Genomic DNA, 21755 nt, shown 5'->3' with positions numbered 1-21755 from the left:
GGGATAGGGTGCACATGAGCGTAGACAGCGGAATCCTGAGACCAAGGGTGTGGCGGTGAGAGCCCCCCAAAGTTGGGCCTTTTGACGTTTATGCCTCTGGCGGGGACACCGTGTGCCTGACTGGTGTGGGATTGCAGTGGAGGGCATCCCAGGCCCTGCCGGAGGTGTGGGTGTGATTTGGGGTAAATCGGCGGAGGTGACCAAAATGACCCAAAATCCACAAAATCTCCAAGGGGGTCCCCCATGGATTTTGGGGGGAAATCCGAAGGTCAGCGATTTGGTCCAAACTTGCGCCACAGGTAGAGTGTGACATAGGGTGCACATGGGCGTAGACAGCGGAATCCTGAGACCAAGGGTGTGGCGGTGAGAGCCCTCCAAAGTTGGGCCTTTTGACGTTTATGCCTCTGGCGGGGATACCGTGTGCCTGACTGCTGCGCCCTTGGACTGGAGGGCACCCCAGGCCCTGCCGGACCTGTGGGTGTGATTTGGGGTAAATCGGTGGAGGTGACCAAAATGACCCAAAATCCACAAAATCTCCATGGATTTTGGGGGGAAATCCGAAGGTCAGCGATTTGGTCCAAACTTGCGCCACAAGTAGAGTGTGGGATAGGGTGCACATGAGCGTAGACAGCGGAATCCTGAGACCAAGGGTGTGGCGGTGAGAGCCCTCCAAAGTTGGGCCTTTTGACGTTTATGCCTCTGGCAGGGATACCGTGTGCCTGACTGGTGCGCCATTGGACTGGAGGGCATCCCAGGCCCTGCCGGAGGTGTGGGTGTGATTTGGGGTAAATCGGCGGAGGTGACCAAAATGGCCCAAAATCCAAAAAATCTCCAAGGGGGTCCCCCATGGATTTTGGGGGGAAATCCGAAGGTCAGCGATTTGGTCCAAACTTGCGCCACAGGTACAGTGTGGGATAGGGTGCACATGAGCGTAGACAGCGGAATCCTGAGACCAAGGGTGTGGCGGTGAGTGCCCTCCAAATTTGGGGCTTTTGAGCCAGTGATGACGTTTAGGCCTGTGGCAGGGATACCGTTGGCCTGACTGATGTGCAATTGGACTGTAGGGCAGCCTTGGGCGCCCATGACCTATGGGTGTGCTAGCGGGTAAATGGGTGGAGTTGACCAAAATGGCCCAAAATGGCCAAAATCTCAAAGGGGTCCCATGAATTTGAGTGAAAATCCGAAGGTGAGCGATTTGGTGGAAAGTTGTCCCAGAGGGAGAGAGTCGGATAGAGTGCACATGAAGGTAGACATGAGAATGCTAAGACCAAGGGTGTGGCAGTGACAGGCCTCCAAATTTGGGCCTTTTGGCCCAGTATTGTCATTTAGGCCTGTGGCAGGGATACCGTTGGCCTGACTGATGTGCAATTGGACTGTAGGGCAGCCCTGGGCGCCCGTGACCTGTGGGTGTGCTAGCGGGTAAATGGGTGGAGTTGACCAAAATGGCCCAAATTGGCCAAAATATCAAAGGGGGTAGCCCATGAATTTGAGTGAAAATGCGAAGGTGAGCCTAAACGACATTACTGGGCCAAAAGGCCCAACTTTGGAGGCCTGTCACCGCCACACCCTTGGTCTCAGCATTCTCATGTCTATCTTCACGTGCACCCTATCTGACTCTCTCCTTCTGGGACACCTTTCCACCAAATCACTCACCTTCGCATTTTCACTGAAATTCAGGGCTGCCCTACAGTCCAATTATACATCAGTCTGGCCAACGGTATCCCTGCCACAGGCCTAAACGTCATTACTGTTCCTTCTGGGACAACTTTCAACCAAATCGCTCATCTTCTGATTTTCTAGGCTGCAATTCCAAATTCTTCCTTGGATATCTACTTTCCTCCGTTCTTTTCATATGACCAAACCATCTCAAGTTGTTTTTTTCTATATTTCCAACATGTAACTCATTTATCAAAAACTTGTATGTTTAATAAAACACGAGAGATACAATATAAATAGTTTTTGTATAAAAACTGTACATCACATGTTTCAATAATAACTTAACAATACTGAAAAATTAATCCCATTTGGTTTTTTAGTCATTAACTGTTCTGTTCCATCTTCTGCTATCGCTACGTACACCTTCTTTTCCCGATGTTGTGACTTCATGAAAGCTAGGTAAGCTGCACTGGCAAGAATGGCAATCACACCAAATGTCATAATAACAGCATTCTGGAAAAGAAAGAAAAGTAAATGTAATAGCTAATACATCTAGTCTTGTCTTGTCTTAATCTTATAGAAATTCAACCCAGTATCATAAAGCAGACAACTGAGTACTATATCAAAATATAACACTTAAATGATGATCAAAAACAGGTTTTTCAAGTCTTTGGATCATAATTACATTTTCATAGCTGTACAAGTACCAAGGGGAAATGGCTCATGGACAAGTATAACTATAATAAACCCACCCATATCCAAACTAACTGGACTAAAGTGTGTTCAAATTTGTGTATTTTTTAGAAAAGTAAGGTAAACTTATCCCCCTCCACCCTCAGTCATTCTGCTACTCCAGTGCTAAATTTTTCTTTCTGAAATCATGTGATAATGAATGAAGTTCAGATAATGACAGTTCTAATATGGAAGGGATTACTTATGAGCATAAATGAACATAAATGAAAATTATACATGCCGGAATCGACTGGGACTCCGGAGATGAAATAGGCAATTCAACATCATAGCGTCCGTGACGTAGACAGACTTGGGACTGAAGGTTATAGAATCACGGGGATATTTGATGCGTATTTAATGCAGATCTGATCCATCGTTCGATAATACGTTGGTATTGATGAAAAACTGTAAAAAGTACTATAATTACTATAGGCTAAAGGCTACCCAAGAAGAGGGTATTACAAAGGATGCACTAGAATACTCTAAACCTCAAATACAAAGAGTTTTAAGACTTACATGGTTTGCTTTGTACATCTTTCTAGATCGGACCAAGACTGGCGCCTAGAGGTGACCCACAGTAACCGGTTCTTACACACCTTCTTAAGTCTAATTCTTTAAGTGAACATCGTACAAATAATGAGATGCTATCTTGCAGCACAGCTTGCAGACAACTTACAATGATAGTATTCTTAAGCAGACGAAGCTTCTGCTCGCAGCATACTTAAATTAAACATTACGAAAAACAAACTTGGAAACCTCTTCCGAGGGGAAACGAGCCTTACGACAAAAAGATATGTAAACATGGGGATACACAGACATATAAAAAAGCCCCGTTACCTCTCGTAACGGCACACTCCCTTCCTAATTTTCTAGGGGGAAAAATTACCAAAACTATTGACCTAGCAACACAAGCTCAGAAATGGGTCTTACATATTCATGGGCTTTGTTGTTTACCACAACTCTTACTTGGACCTTCCTGACTAAATCATCCTTGCCAGGGAATACTTTGTTTACAATACCCAAGGGCCACTGTCCTTGGGGACACTCTTGATTTTTTACCAACACTACATCATCCACCTTTACATTTGGAGAGGAATTGACCCACTTTCTTCTGGGTTGCAAAGAGGAAAGATACTCTTTCTTCCATCTCTTCCAGAATTCCTCAGCAAGGTGATGGACATGCTTCCATTGAGATTTGTATACTGCCTTAATATCTATCTCTTCAGGAAGAGTTACAGGAATATCAGTTTTCTGAGTGAGAAGGATGGACGGAGACAAAATGAAAGGACTACTAGGGTCCGAGGAAACAGGAACTAAAGGTCTGGAATTCACGATCTTACATACTTCTGCAAAGAAGGTTACTAACACCTCATGTGTTAATGCCTTGGGGTGATGGTTAGTCAGTATCACATTCATGATGTTGCGGACTATCCCCACCATACGCTCCCATGCTCCACCCATGTGAGAAGCATGAGGAGGGTTTAAACAACCAAGTGCAACCTTGACTTGACAAGAAACTATTGACATCACCACCTTCATCGGTAATGGCAAGCAAGTTCAGTGCTTTGACAGCACCTACAAAGTTCGTGCCTCTGTCAGAACGCATCATCTTAACTGGGCCACGAATACAAATGAATCTCTTTAAGGCATTAATGAAGGAAGAAGTACTCAATTCTTCTACAGTCTCTATGTGGATAGCTCTGGAAACAAGACAGGTGAACAGAACGCCCCATCTTTTACTTTCGAGGAAGGAACTTCTAGTGCGCCGAGTTTTTATATGCCAGGGGCCAAAAAGGTCAACTCCTACATAGGAAAATGGCGGATTGGGAGTAAGTCTATCGACGGGTAAGTCTCCCATCTTCTGAACACACACCTTACCTCTTACCCTTTTACAGGTGACGCATTTGGAAATGACCTTAGAAATGGTACGTTTCCCTCCCAAAATCCAGAAACCACCTGTACGGACGGCTCCTTCTGTAATCACTCTCCCTTGGTGGTGCACTGTCTCATGGTAGTGACGGATCAACAGCAAGCCTAAGTGGGATTCCTTTGGAATAATAATAGGCCTTGCAAGCATACCAAGTACATCACTGCCTTGACTCAACCTGCCTCCTACACGAAGTAGGCCCTTCTGGTCTAAATAAGGAGACAGAGATGCAATGGGACTAGAAGGAGATAAACAAACTTCACCTTGCAATTTAGTCATGGCAGACGAGAAATAATCCTTTTGGTATGTCTGAACAATGAAATCAGCTGCATCTTCTAGTTGATCGGGTGACTTATGTTTGTTGCATATATGCCAACCTGAACAACACTTGTTACCTTGTTTGAAAGAACGGGCTATATGCTTAAGGAGAGCTACCGCTCTTACAAGTCTCCTCCAACAGGAGAAATTAGAGAACCTCTGAGCTAATGACGCAATTGCAGGCTCTACATTGCTTTTGTTTGCACTAACAAGGGGTTCAGACTCAATTGTGTAGTCTGATACCTTTACTTCTTTATCTGTCTCAGGGCTTACAAGAGGAAAACTTCCACTGGTGGATACAACATCCTCAAATAAGCTTGAGGGACCTGACAACCAATCACTCTGATTTAGGTCGGTTATTTCGAGACCACGGGTAGCCAGGTCTGCTGGATTACAATCTGTAGGTACATAATGCCATTGGTTAGGTTCGGTGGACGACCTAATGTGGTCTACTCTGTTACTCACGTAGACCTGAAATCTACGCCTTTCATTATGAATATAGCCCAAGACAATCATGCTGTCAGAATAGAAATGCCTTGCGTCTAAGGGTTTGTCCAAGCAATCCGAGATGGAATTGCTGAGATTAACTGCCATCACTGCAGCACACAACTCTAACCTGGGAATAGTATGACCATGGTTGGGAGCTACTTTAGCTTGTCCCCTCACAAAACACACCTGGTAGCTTTTGGTATCACTGAAAACCTTAAGATATGATACAGCTCCTACTGCTACTCTGGAAGCATCTGAAAAGGTATGAAGCTCTATCCTGTGAGCTTGAGACAAAGAAATACTAGCAAACTGACGATTGATGCTTATATCCTTGAGGTCCCTTAAGGACGTTAGCCATCTGGACCATTTGGTATGGATCTTAGCTGGTATGGGTTCATCCCAACCACACTTTAGATTGGTTATCTCTCTTAGGAGTAGTTTTCCCACTATTATTACTGGAGCTAAGAATCCCATGGGGTCAAACAGACTATTTACAACAGACAGTATCCCTCTTTTTGTCGAAGGCTTGTCTGAATCCATGAACTTATAGACGAAAACGTCTCTTTGGATGTCCCATAAGAGGCCCAGGCTAGACTGCATAGGCATAGAGTCAGAAGTTAGGTTCAGCTCCTGAAGGTTATCAGCCAGCTCACTGGTGGCAAACTTTTCCAGCACTTCCTTACTGTTGGAAGTGATCTTGTGCAAGCGCAGGCGTCCTCCTTCTTGAAGTGCTGACTTAGAGTCTTGGATTAACTTGTAAGCAGTCTCCGCATCTGGCAGAGATGCTAACCCATCATCCACGTAGAAATTGTTCTCTATGAAATAGCGAACTTCAGGAGAGGCATCTTCTACAGACTTACGCAAGCCATAGGTGGCAATGGCGGGAGATGGCGTGTTCCCAAAAACGTGAACAGTCATTCTATACTCAATCAACCTTTCATCAGGGTCATTATTCTTGTACCAGAAGAATCTGAGATAATCTCTTTGCTCAGTCTTCACTTTGAAATTGTAGAACATCTGTTCTACATCAGCTGCCACTGCTACAGCTTCCTGACGGAAACGTAGAAGAATCCCGAGAATACTGTTTGTCATATCAGGACCTGACATCAGCATATCATTTAGGGAGAACTCTCTGGATTTGGCAGAAGAGTCGAACACAACCCTGATCTTGTCAGGTTTCTTAGGGTGGTACACCCCAAACAATGGAAGATACCGGCACTTATGATCAGACTTCAATGGTGGTGCAACCTCAGCATGCCCACGATCTAACATCTTTTGCATGAAGGCCATCATATGCTGACGTTTTTCCGGCTTTGTGCTGAGACTACGATGGAGAGACAGTGTGCGGTGCCACACAAAGTCTCTATTATTACTGGTGGCTACAACATTGGGACGGAAAGGCAGTGGCGCGACCCAATGACCACTTTGATCCTTGCGGAACTCTGAGTTCATAACATCCAAGAACTTCCTGTCTTCAATCGACAGGGCGGCCTTGTCATCATCTTTGGTTACCTTGAACAAATCATCCTTTACTTCAGAAACATGAATCTGGTTACCACATGGTGCGACTATAGAGGGACGTCTATCATGTACAAAGGATGTTTTGAAACTGCTAATGACAGGAGGCCTACAAGTGCCATGGAGACACACTTCCCCAATGATTGCCCAACCCAGACTGGTCTGTTGAGCTAGAGGGGCATTGACAGGTCCAATTCTCTGGTCAAAAATGTAATGAGCTGAAGGCACATCTCGACCAATGATGAGTAGAATCTCAGCTTCAGGAACCAGAGGTGGAATACATTCGGCCAGATCGGACAGATGGGGATAACCACGAGCTATGGCGGGGGTGGGTATCTCTTCTCTTACATTGGGAATGCTGTCGCATTCCACTAACTGAGGGATATGTACCTCTTGTGAGTTATGCCAAGACACGATGGTGTAATTTTTGGTGGTGCGCCCAGAAGCGCCCGTTACACCTGCACAGGTAGCTAGACGATATGAAACCCGTTTGCTCAGCTTGTCAAACAAATCGAAAAACTCAGACCTTGCTAAAGAGCAATTGCACTGATCGTCTAGGATGGCATAACACCACACTCCGAGCTCTGGTTTACTTTCAGGATAGACCTTTACCAAGAAGGTCTTGGCGCAGGACTTACTCATGGAGGTGGGGTTACTGCATATCAAGGTACATTTGGAATTGACCGCAGCATCCTCCCCTCCCTGAGTCTTTACTATGGGGGTAAGAACATTTGGAAGCGGCACTTGATTGACTACAGGGGAGCGAGGTGTTTTATCTTGAGCAACCTCCCTTCCATGCTGTTTAACCGCTTGAGTCGAACTCCTCTTCGACCTGGGTTCATCGTGATGTAAGGCAGTCACATGAGTATGGGCCTTACAGAGTTTGCAGAAAGTTCTCTCTTTGCAGCTGGAAGGAGGATGGTTACCTTTGCAACATCTGTTGCACATTCCTTTATCGTTTAGGAAAACCTTCCTCTCGCTCACTGACATGGTGCGAAAAGCCCTGCAGAAATCCAAATGGTGTACGTAGGCATCATGGTAGACGCAAAAATCTCCCTTTTCTGCCTTTCTTTGCTCGGTAGGACTAGCGGCGCCAACAGACCTGTCAGCGCCCATGGTCGACTTACTGCCACTGGACAACATGGTGTCAGTCTTCTTCACACGTACTTGAGGAAACTTAGAGGGAGGTGGCTTCTCTGGTTTCACAAAACCATCGGCTCCAAGGCTTTGATAAGAGAAACATGGATCATTCTCGACCCTTGCCATCTCCTTCACAAACTCAATGAAGAAGGAGAAAGGTGGGTACGGCACACCGTGAGCAGTCTTGTAGTTCATGGCTCTGCCAGTCCACGCTCTCTGTATACAGGGTGGAAGTTTTGCGACAATGGGATTGATGCCTGACGAGGCGTCATAATATGCAAACAGTGTACTGTATACAGGGTTAGCCTTCAAGGCTTCTATCTGGTACAGAATGTCACACAGGTCGTATAACCTTAAGGTGTCTCTAGGTGAAATCCTAGAGAAGTTGGCGAGCTTCTTTTTAATTGAAGTCTCAATGATCGAAGGGGCAGCAAACCTGTCATCCAAGCGCTCCCAAATTCTACTGCACGCCAGGTTTGGATTCTTGGCATTTGAGTTTCTGGTTGTACGGGCCCATTCTTTAGACTCAGGACCTAGGTACTTAACTAACAGGTCTATTTCCTCCTTACATGAGGTGCCTAACTCTTGCACGACTTCCTTGAAACTCTCTTTCCAAACAGCATAGTCTTCCGCAGTATCATCAAACGTAGACAGCCTGCTAAGAAGTAAATCCTTCCGCAAGAAGAACTTGCTCAAATCGGCAGAATTGGAGGTTGTCCCCAATCTAGGAGATGCACTCCGAGGAGGTTTTACTACAGGTGGTGACACATAAGAAACATGGTTAGCAACAGGTTGCTGCGCAGGTTGCACAGACCTCACCTTTACCTTTTCGATACGAGGTTCAAAACTGAATGGAACATTGTTAGCAGGCTGTGAGTTAACTCTGAAATCAGAACAGGGCTTGAAAACAGGGCTTTCAGGATTCAAGCCTACCAGATCCTTCTGACTAGCGGAAACATCGACTATACCACCCTGTTGCTCCACATATAGTTGGGTGCGGGTAGCGACTGTACCTTTTAATTGGTCCCAGTCACTGCATGTTTCCCAATCATCGTCGGGTCCTAAGTGCCTAAGTTCGGCTTCGGCTTCTTCCAACTCCTTTTGCTGTGTCATAAGTTTGAACTTGGCCTGCATTTCAGCCTGCTCTTTCATAAGCTGACCCTCCTGTTCGGCAAACTTAACTCTGATACGAGCGGTCTCCACCTTGGCTCGTTGCTTCCTTGCAACACTAACACTGGTGCTACTGGAACGACCTGACCTAACCGACCTTCTTGAACTGCCCTTCATGGAAGGGGGCATACAACGCTCAGAGTGGTCGACGAGGGATAAAGGAACTTGATTGGACTTCGGGTCATCTTGTAAAAACGGTTCAGTGTGGTGTTCCTCTTCCGTGACTTCAACTGAGGAAGAGGAAGCATAGTTACTGATTACCTGACGAAAAGATGCCTGAAAATCCCTGTCTTCGTGCTTCACTGATTCAGCACGAGCCAGACTTTCTGAAGTACGTTCACGCATTAAGAATTCCAGGTGCCTTTTTACAGTATCCTGGTACACAGCGTGGGCCTCATACAACCAAGGACCATGATTCGGTTCTTCCAATAAGGCTTGTACTCCTTCTCTACTCGCCTTTACCCTCTCTTCATGCTGATCAGACGCTCTCTGAAAAGCCTCTTGCCCTTCAGCCGTGAGGACTCTGACCCTACCAGAGACGGGTCCTTCATCTATACTGTGGTTGGAAGACATATTGCCAAGCGAGAGAAACAGTGAGAGACAAGACAGTAATATGATAAAGAAGACAAGGAAAACTCGAACTTAATCGAAAACCACGGAGTACGTTACCACACTCCTAACTATACGACTATTGAGGTAGACAACAACAGATTAAACCCTACATTTGGTTCAATCTAAAAATGCACATTAGTCGCATGCTTATATTAACATATGACAGGATTTAGGCAAGGTAGCTTGCCTTCAAAGGAAAAACACATGCTTAACTGCGACGTGGTGTTATGTAAACACTGTTGGGGCTTGGCAACCATACGTTGTTGCCACATCACACTCGCGCGCCGATACGATCACTAAGACTGCCACATCACACTCGCGCGCCGATACGATCACTAAGACGACACAAGATCACTACACTTTGGCTTGCGCTACACTACACCCAAGCACACACATGCACACTTATGCCAGGAAGGCGACACATCAAGTTCATGTGGTGACGACGAGGGGAATCTAGACGTGGCAACGGCGTGCAGGGCGTGGTCTGGCCGACACCTCATTCCTATGCTTTCTTCATCTGTTCGTTTCTATCGAACCATTTTTTCATTATGCCGGAATCGACTGGGACTCCGCAGATGAAATAGGCAATTCAACATCATAGCGTCCGTGACGTAGACAGACTTGGGACTGAAGGTTATAGAATCACGGGGATATTTGATGCGTATTTAATGCAGATCTGATCCATCGTTCGATAATACGTTGGTATTGATGAAAAACTGTAAAAAGTACTATAATTACTATAGGCTAAAGGCTACCCAAGAAGAGGGTATTACAAAGGATGCACTAGAATACTCTAAACCTCAAATACAAAGAGTTTTAAGACTTACATGGTTTGCTTAGGCGTGGGGTGTGTACATCTTTCTAGATCGGACCAAGACTGGCGCCTAGAGGTGACCCACAGTAACCGGTTCTTACACACCTTCTTAAGTCTAATTCTTTAAGTGAACATCGTACAAATAATGAGATGCTATCTTGCAGCACAGCTTGCAGACAACTTACAATGATAGTATTCTTAAGCAGACGAAGCTTCTGCTCGCAGCATACTTAAATTAAACATTACGAAAAACAAACTTGGAAACCTCTTCCGAGGGGAAACGAGCCTTACGACAAAAAGATATGTAAACATGGGGATACACGGACATATAAAAAAGCCCCGTTACCTCTCGTAACGGCACATTATACAAGCTAAAACTCTAGAATGCCCAAAGAAATTGTAAGAAACTGCAACTTCATACATATAAGCAGGAATAAAGTGCTACTAAATATCCAAACCTATTAATATACCAAGGCTTCTTACCCTTTATAAGAGAGGTGGCCTGAAACCCAAACCTCAAAGTATTTCAAAAAAAGAAAAGCCAGCCATGACCATTAGTTCAATTCTAGCCCATCTTAGGAATGATCTCTCTGCTGGGTAATATATTAAGGGGGTCTAGTAAAGTATAGTGGCATCTCAGAATTCAAATGCTCTCAGAAGTTGGACAACTTGGAATCTATACAATCACTCCTTCATATGATCTCCTCTTTGCATCCATTCCCAAATGTCTATTTCTCAATACACTTTTTAATCCTCCAAGGCATTTACTTGCTTCTCTCAATCTACATTCTACCTCCACCTCCACTCTTCCCTTTCCTACCACATTCGCACCCAAGTATCTACAGCTATCCACTTCCTTAACACTCATTTCCAATTTGCTGCCATCATCTCTCCTTGTACATCTCATTACTTTTACCTACATTTATTTTCAATTTCCTTCTTTTCCACACCTTCCTTAATCCCTCCTCTGATCCTGCTATAGTGTCGGTGTATCATCCATTCACACCTATCTCATATATATATATATATATATATATATATATGTATATATATATATATATATATATATATATATATATATATATATATATATATATATATGTATATTTTTTTCTTCTTCTTTTTTTTGCTAGTCTTTCTTCACCCATTCTTTCCTACTGAAGCATACTATGTTCAGGTTACCATCCGTCACTATGACAATACCATCACAGAATAGGCCTGGCCACAAAAGCAAATTACCCCAAATATAACCATTACACAAAAGACACTGAACATGTTAGCTATACCCACACAACACTTCTTCCTTGAGTAACTTATGGGCCATTCTGGTGGATAATACCAGTTACCCGAGACCTGTGGGTCTCCTGCAAGAGAGATCTGGAGCAATAGATCAGCTGATACAGAAAAGGATCCATACTAGTGGAGTTCTGATTTTTATTCTCCAATTATACAGTAGAAGCCCAATTTAACGAATCTCAATTTAGCAAAAGCTCAAATTAGCGAACTGCAAATAGCAATGACGAAAATGCTCAACTTAGCGGAAATGGTTCTCTAAGTTGACCATTTTCCGCTAGCTGGCCAGACGCGCGTCTACGGAAATAGCTCAATTTAGCGGGAACGGTAAGCTAAGTTGACCATTTTCTGTCAACTGGCCACATGTGTGTCTCAGAGTCCAATGTTACCAGATGTTACCAGATTGTGGTGGTGGAGTCAAGGAAAAATTTATAATTTAGTACTTTGGAGGTATATAAATATATATATATATATATATATATATATATATATATATACACATACTATAATATATACACAGGTAGAGGTTGTGTAGATCAGATTTTTGTGGTAAGACAGATATGTGAGAAAGCTATAGGAAAGGGGAAGGATGTTTTTTTTTTTTGGCCTTTATGGATCTGGAAAAGGCTTACGACAGGGTAGACAGAAAGGCACTGTGGGAGGTTATGCGGATATATGGGATAGGAGAAAAGCCTTTTGGAGCTGTCTAGAGTTTTTATGAGAGTAGTAGAGCTTGTGTCAGGATTAGAAATGGAGAGAGTGAGTGGTTTGAGGTAAAGGTGAGACTTCGTCAGGGATGCATTATGTCACCCTGGCTGTTCAACTTATACATGGATGGGGTAGTGCGAGAGGTAAATGCAAGGGTAGTGGGTCAGGGATTGGAGATGGTTAAGGAAAATGGAGAAAAGTGGGAGGTGAGCCAGCTGTTGTTTGTGGACGACACTGCGCTTATGGCAGGATCGGAGGAGGGATTGTGGAAGTTGGTGACAGAGTTTGGGAGAGTGTGTGATAGAAGAAAGCTGAAGATAAATGTGGGTAAAAGTAAGGTGATGAGATGTACAAGGGGTGAAAGTGGCAGTAATCTAGAAGTGAGCATTAAGGGAGAGCAACTGGAGGAAGTGGATAGTTTTAGATATTTGGGTGCAAATGTGGCAGGAAAAGGTGGAGCAAAGGTGGAGGTAGAATGTAGATTGAGAGAAGCGAGTAAATGCCTTGGTGGATTAAAAAGTGTAATGAGGAATAGAAATTTGGGAATGGATGCTAAGAGGAGACTGTATGAAGGAGTGATTGTGCCAACAGCACTGTATGGAGCAGAAACATGGAGCATAAGAGAGGAGGAGAAAAGGAACTTGAATGTGTTTGAGATGAGGTGTCTGAGAAGTATGATGGGGGTTACTAGGCTAGATAGAGTGAGAAATGAGGAGGTGAGGAGGAGAACAGGGGTGGAAAGGGAGCTGGGAGATAGGGTTGATGAAAGAGTATTAGGATGGTTTGGATACATGGAAAGAATGAGAGAAGAAAGACTAGTAAAGGAGGTATGGAAGGCAGATGTGGGAGTGAACATAAGGGGACGTCCTAGGATGAGATGGATGGATGGGGTGAAGGGGGCTTTGGGGAAGAGGGAAATGTCTGTTGAGGAAGGACTGGAGAGGACAGAAGACAGGGGTGAATGGAGAATGGTTGTATATGGAAAATGTTGTGATGCATGAGGTGGAATGGACGGGGTAATGGGGGGGTGAGGTAGTGTGAGCAAAAATTTTTACGCAGCCCAAAGGGATTTCTCCCCGTCCTCTCCTTTATATGGGGGGACGGAGAGGGGGGGGTCGCCAATTTAATGAAGCAGCCTTGCTGTGGATGTGCTGTGTCTTGCGACACTGCTTCTGACCCAGGGCAGTGGACAGGGTGAAGGGATGACCCGTCATCTTGGAGGTGCTAAGATGGGAGGGAGGGTGGAGGGGTGTGGAGTGTTTTCGGGGATGGAATGGGTGGGAATGATTTTATGCCTTGTCCTTTTTGGCTACCTCCCTTGGTATATGTATATGTATGTATAATATATATACAATAATATATAATTCAGTATATGTATATAGTATAATTGTAGCAGAAATATAGTCAAGTAGAAATAGATGGTATAATAGGAAAACAAAATAATGAAACAGTAAGTTGATGGGAAAATTCAAAATCAGTACGCGAGAGTAATCACCATGAAAAACACTTCTAAAACAACGAACTACGTTTTCTGCAACAACACAACAATAACGCTCACTATCCAAAAACCAACTGCCCAGTCCTATTAATCGCTAGAATTATGTACATCGAACCAAACACGAAGCTGTGACTAATATTCCGCGAAATTTACAGACAGCTCATATCATTGTTACACCACACACACACACACACACACACACACACGTTGCAACAAATTACTGCATGTTGCTGTTCGTTTGCAATTCACAATTGTGCTGCCTATAATTCACTTACAATAATATATATACTGTATGTGTGTGTGTGTACACTAGGGAATTTTTAGGTTCGTATCATTTTTACAATCCACTCTGGCAACACTGTTACACCAATGCTCACTCACTCAATTTAACGGAAAATTCAATTTAGCGGACTGGACCTTGGCTGAATTAGTTCATTAAATCGGGCTTCTACTGTACTTCATTTTCAACTTGTGTATGGTTCCAACTTGTCTTCCATCATCTTGGCTATTCCAGTTTATGCATCTGTACATTCCACATCTTTGAGATATGTTGTTAACACTTCACCCCATTATTATACAACACACTAAGGAAAACTGCACTGTACACAATTATACACAACAAGAACACAACATACACTCTATACGGGATTTATGGAAAAATCCCTTTCAAGCTATGGCATCCTTTGAGATGGGAATGCTCAGCAAGGCAGTCTTGGGAATGACAACAAACAATACCCTAAAGTTGTTCCATCATTTCCCAAAGACTATTGATGTAAGGAGGAGAACTGTCTCAATTTCATTTTCCCCTATGGTGTATGAATAATATCCTCAATATTTTTAAGATAACCTAATTTCCCCACACACATTATATGGGGTTACAATTTATAACTTAAAAGAAAGAAAAAAAAATTGCTTACTATGACTTACCAGCTTAGCATATAACTCAAAATTGACAACTTTGAAAACATTGGTTGTTCTAATGGATCTGATACCATCTCCTGTGTTGGCTGTAGTGACACCTTTCCCAGGATTTACTGACTCTGTACTTTTATCTGACATTGGTCTTCAAAGAAAAATCTGAAACAAAATAAAAATATCAAAAAGTTATATCAGAGAAAAAGATATTCTTTCTAATTAATGTAATCTTTAAAAATACAATGATGGGATAACATTACATTCTTGTATATTGTAGTTATTATATGCTAAGACACTAAGTGCTTAACAGATCCTTCCTAGTTTTGTACATAGAAGATTTAAGCATTTTAAAGGTTTTACATAAGTATCATAACGTGCTACAATAAGATGCCTTCAAATGGCAGCATAACCATCCAGATGACAGAGTGCTTAACAGATCCCTTCCTAGTTTTGTACATAGAAGATTTAAGCATTTTAAAAGTTTTACATAAGTATCATAAGGTGCTACAATAAGATGCCTTCAATAGCAGAATAACCATCCAGATGACAGAGAACTGCTGAAGTGAACAACATCCAAATGAGGACACATTACCTCCAGGATACAAGGAATCACCACATCCCCATCTCTACAAAGGTAACCAAAGCTGCTCCCAGGGATCTGTGCCACCTGCAGGGGAGGCAGGAGCTTCTTGTAACAGTTTGGACCCAAATTCCCTTCATGCTGGGAGTTAGGCGTTGTCCCATGGCATAGATACCGATACACTTAGACCTAGGGGAAACATTAAGGGCAGTCAGGAGTTTTTAAGGGCAGTATTAGGATTAGGAATGGAGAGCCCTATCAAGTCCTTTCCATCCACCACCCTTTCCCATGTATACTTATGCTTGGCTCTCTTCTTAACCCTATTGCATATATGTGTGGTGGTGCACAGTAGGGTTAATGGACCATGTAGTGGTATCAAAACGAAGGATTGAAAGAGTTCTGGGTGTTCATATTTTCAGGGGAAAGAATGGGGGAGGGGCAAATAATTTTTAGAAGTTGAGAGCAGATAAAAGTAGACCAGGAGGAAAAGGGTAGGAGTTAGAGAAGCTAAGAGTTATTAAACTGAATGAGAAGGAAAAGGAGAAAGAATACCATGAGGAACTTAAAGAAGTGTGAGGTGATGAAGGATATAGGGGAAGTGGGAGTAGAGGAATGAGCAGTGTGCAAAGATGGTATGTGGGACAAGGAGGATAGGTGGGAACAGAAGAGTAGTGAATGGTAGGATGATGAGGTAGCAGTGGCGGAAGAGAAGTGATCACATATGGACTGGTTGCAAGATAGAACAATGGAAGCATATGAGAGGAAAATAAAAATGGAGCGGAAACACAAAATATGGACAAACACAGACAAATTTAGACTCATCCCCGTAGGGACGTAGGCGTGAGCCCGTCATCATCAATGAGGCTGCCTGCAGTTACCAGTAATAACTATTTCAGGTAGGGGTCTTCGTAAACTGTTAAGTTTTTCACTAATAATTCCACACAATTCAGCAAAGTCATGATCCTTAGTATCAGTGGGGTGATAGATTACTATCAGTGTCACATTAATCTATTTCTGGCTAACCATCAATGCCTCACATATGCTATTAGAAAAACTTTAAACCATTTCAGTCTATATTATAATGAGGGAAGAGACATACTCCCCCATGTGATCTATCATTCCTATCAGATCTTATGTTAACAAACCCTTTAATCTCAGATGGGTTTCAGCAACAGCTGTGAATGCAGTTCTGCAAGTTCCTTCAAGAAATACACTTTGGTTTTCTCTGTTTTTCTTTAATAGTCCTTGATCATTTAAGTTGATAAAGTTCAAGTATTCATTACAACCTAACTCGTTGGTTCACTGCTAAATTTTTCGTGTGATGAGGGACAAAGTGCATCAGTACCCCATTATAATAATGGGGTACTGATGCACTTTATCCCTCATCACACGAAAAATTTGGGCAAAATCCAGACATGAATAATGATTATTCATGTCTCACTGGATTTTGCCCAATTTGTTGCAGTTTGATTTTGCAGTCATCTGTTGTTTAATAACAGTCATTGTTGATCCGAGTTCTTTCACCATTTCTAAAAAAGGCTCGATTCTTTGTTATTGGAATCATTATAAATTTATTAGTCCTTATGTACAGATTTTCTTTGTCCTCATAGCTCTGCTGACTGTGTGTGTGCACATCGTCTTGCCAGCATGATGAAGCCAAAGAAATTTTGTCACAAAGATCATACATTTACAATCTAAATTAATCTTAGTTAATTTGAGAAAAGTTGGCATAATGATAATTGGCAAAGTGAGTTGAATTACAATGGGAATGAGGTATTTTGTGAACCACAGCGGGAAATAAAAATCACCATAACTGCAACACATGCAAAGTTCTACCATTAATAGTGTACCTGAATTTATTTACATGTAATTCTATATGGCTGGTGTTACCAATTTAAATATTATACTTCAAGTTTACCAAAATCCTGTTAATATATAATATATACCTCCGCTATCATAATAATAATTACCTTCATACGTGACTGTTGATTTGTCTTCTGTTCAGAGAACTTATAACTTGTTATATTTCAAAGTGTACTTGGACCTATGCGTTTGATTTTATATTATACAGGAGATGCAAACAGCTACATACCCATTGGTCCTTACACGTCTGCTTGCGATTTGCAAAACAGAACTGCCAGCTTGAGTTGCCAATTTTACCTTAATTCCGTCCCATTACCCTGTTTGTTTTAAAATCACGAAATATCACCATAAAGTATACAGTACTGAAATAGCAGTGTATACTCATGTGTATTTAAACGGCTATCTACTTATTTTGCCGCTGTCTTCAGTTGTACGTATGTTGATGTAATTTCGAAACTGTCTTATGTTGAACCTTCAAATGTTCTCTTACCATGAATCATTCCAGTGAACGTGTCTGTGTTCAGGGAATTTCTTGTTTTTGTTTTCAAAGTATTTATTTGAAAACAAGTGAAAAATGCCTCTTATTAGATAGAATTACGAGATCTGTCTCACAAGAGGATAGCATGAAAAAGAAGTGCAAGGGCTGTGAATAGAATAATTTCCTTGAGTTGATTCGGAGCAAAAATGTGACGAATGTGAAGAAAAACCTGGAATAAACGCACGTGCAGGTCACGTGACCATTACAAAACCGAAGTGAGAGATGGAGATAATGTTCTGCAGTATGGACTATAGAGGATGCGAGGAACGGTTTCACTGTGGACGTGCTAAAGCTAGCTAGAATCTACATAAAATACTTGGGAAGGTTGAGAAAGCAGGGTTGTCTTGCTTCTGTATGATGTGCAAAGGACAGAATCAGAATTATATTCACAAACTGACGAAAATAGAGAAAAGAGTAGATAACTTAGTTCCTCAAAGCTGTAGTAGTCCACCGCTTCTGCCAGCACGGGTATCATCCCTCGGGTGGATGACCTGCTGGTCCGTGCAAAACTTTGTAGCCAGGAATAGGGGGTTCATCATGTAATGTCATTAGGTATATGTCTAGTTCGTTCTTGAATACGTTGTTGGAGCAGCCTGTGGGATTTCTTGTGTGTTTTGGGAGTGCATTGAATAATATTGGGTCACTGTGGCAAGGAGAGTGTCTTAATTCTCGAGAGTGAATTTTACACTGGCGTCCTGTGCGGGCATTTGTTCTGGGTTGCATGGAGGTAGGATCAGGCATCAGCTTTTCTAACAAATTCCACGCATATTTGATGCTGTATCTCTCTCTTCTCATTTGTTGAGAATATAATCCCAGTTTCCTTACCTCTTCACTCCGGGGCACATCGCACGTCTGGCAGCATTAGCTGCCAGACGTGCGATGTTGCGTCATAATAATCGCATAATACAAAATAAAGTCACTGCTCAATCGTTCGTTCTCTTTCACCCGTGAATTTTGATAACCATAGAAAATATGATGAAGCCAGTTTAGAGAGAATGAGGATCACGCAGGTACGACTACAATAAATATAATCAAGACGCTGACGTCGACATCATCGCGTACGTAGGCGTCACCGTATGGAATCGGAGCGCTACCAGTAGTCGAGACTCTTCATTGCTGTAATTTTCCTTGAGAAGTCCCTCTGTACGGACTCCAGTTGTATCTCTCTTGTGTGGAGAAAACAGTGCTGGCTACAGTATAGTCGAGTACTGGCTGTGCAAGAGCCCTCCACAGTGCTGAGCATGAGGTTCTTGGCTCGAAGGTTCTGAGAACCCATCCAGCCATTTGTTTGGCCTTATTTGTGATTATTATTATTATTATTATTATTATTATTATCATTATTATTATCATTACTATTATTATTATTAGTTTATTTTTTATTTCTATTTGTTATTTTATTTATTTATTTTGCGGGTCTGGTTCCCATTCGGGCCTCAACCTTGCAGGTGGATCGTAACAGTTCATTTACACGGTCGTCCACGTGATGCCACTGTTATTAGCGGGGAGCACCTTGACTTCAGGGGAGGTAGGGGTAGCCCTCGAACTTAGGCGGCGCCAGGGGGAGGGTGAAGTTGAGGGTTGCCTCGGAAAGGGAGACGGTGAGGTAGCGGGATGAGACCCAAGCGAAGGATTGCATTGGCTCTACACTAAGCAGGTAATAGTGGTGAGGCTGTTGCACCTCAGCCCCACAGCGTTTGGGGCGTTCGTGAGTGTCTCTTCCCGCGTGTAGCAAGTGCCATCCACAGCTATATCCTTCGGCGGATCCTGTGGACGGTAGAGTCCGCCCTTCCACCCGGTGGCAGATGATGGACTGCCTCACACCTAGTGACGAGGTAGTACTACAGCGTTGATTCCGAACTATGAAGTTGGCTGTTGTAACCGGCCGTCTTGATAGGAACGCCCTTGATCTGTGTGATCGTGGATGCCACGGGCAGGCAGTGTGATTTTGCTGAACCTCCCCGCTGTCTTAGCAGCAGCAATAGTATTATCTGGAAACCCCATGTGACTGGGGATCCAGTGAAATGCTACAGACATCTCATGTTGGTCCAAAAGGTGCAGCGAGTGCTGGATTTATGTCGCTAAGGTCCCAGTCACACCAAGCTTACGACCTTTTCCGACCACCGACGACTGGTCGCCGACCAGTTGCAGATAGTCTTTCGAAGTTTCTGGTAGTCGGTAGTTAGATGAATAGATAGATCGATAGATAGATATATTACAACACACATTGAATAGTCTCCAGTACATATATTTTCATCTTATCAACCACATTAACTTTTTTCCATTCCAATTCCTTACATAGGTTTTGTGTCGCCGACCGATCGCTTGATTTTCGGTCGAAGGTGGTCGGGGCTTTGCTAGACATCATCCTTACCTAATCAAGAAACAGTGAGGAAACATGAATAAATTTCTTGTGAACCCCACGTCTAGAACTTGTTAGCCAGTTATTGGATAAATTTTACGTGTCTGTCGTATCGAGTTTTAACCCATTAAACTCCGATGACAAGATGTCTTGTCATTTGGTCAAATAAAACAAAAAATCATAAAACACCAAAATGTCATTTTGATCAAACATCACCAGAAAAGTATGACGTCAGTCCTCGCTTCGCTCGCGAGCGAAGCGAGGACTGACGTCATATTCTTGTGGTGTTTGATCAAACATTTTGGTGTTTTATGATTTTTTGTTTTATTTGACCAAATGACAAATAATCTTGTCATCGGAGTTTAATGGGTTAAGAGGCTAATGAGGGAGCGGTTACTACATTCTGGGAGTGCATTCCAAAAGTTTACCACTCTCGTGGCAAACCTACCTTTCAGATTTGTTCTATGTTGTCCTCGCGGACCGAATGACATCAATAGCAGACACTTCAGTCTGTGTGGATCACGACTGCCCCCAGCCTAGCAGAGATGACAGCAAGCTCAGTCTGAAGAGTAGAGCTTCCGTCATTCGCTCTCAGCGGCGGCGCTAGGAATTTTTAGTTGTGGAGGCTAAGTGGGGGCTGAGCAAATTTTGGGGGGGCTAATAGTAATATGATAATACACATATATTATCCTCATTTCAGAAGGGGAGGGGGTTAATGGTAGGGCTAGCACTGATGGCTGACAAATCTTTAGCCCTGGCAATTAAAAATTCCACTTAATAAAATTATTTCAATGTTTTAAATCTTCAATTTGCTCATTTCAGTTGGGGGGCTAATGGGGGGGGGGCTAAAGCCACCCCAAGCCCCCCCCCCCTGGCGCCGCCACTGGAAGAGTAGAGCTTCCGTCATTCGCTCTCCATACCGTGGGCACCCCATCGGCAGCTGTATAACTCCCGTCACACATTTCTGTGCGGGTCAGTCTACAGAACTATCCTATGCAGTGCGACAATTTCCCTGGAGGGACGAGAAACCTTATGGCCTTAAGGACCATGTGTCGCAGCCGAGCCGGGTCGTAGTCAGCCTTACTTCCGTTGATTAGAATATTACATGAGATTACAATATTATTTTCATAATCACACTAAGGTCCTGTCAACCCTACCAGGTCAGCCGGGCATCCCAGGTTATGCAGCATCACGTCCAGCGAATTCCAACTCCATTATTGACCAGCTGGTCTACAGACAACAAACTGAAAGGTGGCGGCTTCGCTGTGGCCTTGCCTCGAGTTCCATCGAGGAAGCAACACCCCCTTGAGCCAGAAGCGCTTCAAGGTAAATTCAAGATAAAGGTAAAGGCGTGACACCTGGTACCCACTGACCGGAGCTGCCGGTTAGTTAGTTAAGGTTTATTCAACAATATAAAATACAATTTAGACATACATATATACAAAAATTTTACAAAATTAGTTGTTGAAAAGGGAGAGCGAGAAGCAAAGCTTATGGGGAGTTGCTCTCCCTTTAAGGAAAAAAAAATTTGACTGACCAATCGGTCTCCTGCAAGAGTGCTACATCTACGTCCCTTGTAAGAAGGGCAGCCTGTGGGACGTGCATTTTGCAGAAAAGGCCGTTGA

The 21755-nt window shown here is 43.2% G+C and overlaps 1 protein-coding gene across 4 annotated transcripts; it reads right to left on the bottom strand.

Annotated features, from left to right (window-relative positions):
• Positions 1-1871: 1871 nt before the first annotated feature.
• On the bottom strand, positions 1872-17568 carry LOC143022162 (small integral membrane protein 8-like). 4 transcript variants are annotated; one of them, XM_076180250.1, is made up of 4 exons: positions 17463-17482; positions 15383-15559; positions 14803-14952; positions 1872-2169 (listed from the first exon to the last, which is right to left on the bottom strand). In XM_076180250.1, exons 3-4 carry the CDS (start codon positions 14932-14934, stop codon positions 1987-1989), a joined length of 315 nt encoding a protein of 104 aa, XP_076036365.1. In that variant the 5' UTR covers positions 14935-14952; positions 15383-15559; positions 17463-17482; the 3' UTR covers positions 1872-1986. The 4 variants fall into 4 exon arrangements, with proteins under 4 accessions (XP_076036365.1, XP_076036364.1, XP_076036367.1 ...); XM_076180249.1 differs by having other exon boundaries at positions 17341-17474; XM_076180252.1 differs by lacking the exon at positions 15383-15559 and having other exon boundaries at positions 17463-17568.
• Positions 17569-21755: the final 4187 nt, after the last annotated feature.

The sequence above is a fragment of the Oratosquilla oratoria genome, chromosome 44 (genome assembly GCF_046742065.1).
Source record: "Oratosquilla oratoria isolate Oo_2021 chromosome 44, ASM4674206v1, whole genome shotgun sequence".
In the NCBI taxonomy this organism is placed as follows: domain Eukaryota; kingdom Metazoa; phylum Arthropoda; class Malacostraca; order Stomatopoda; family Squillidae; genus Oratosquilla; species Oratosquilla oratoria.
Note: the sequence above shows the minus strand (reverse complement) of the source record. Positions and strands in the feature narration are given on the sequence as shown.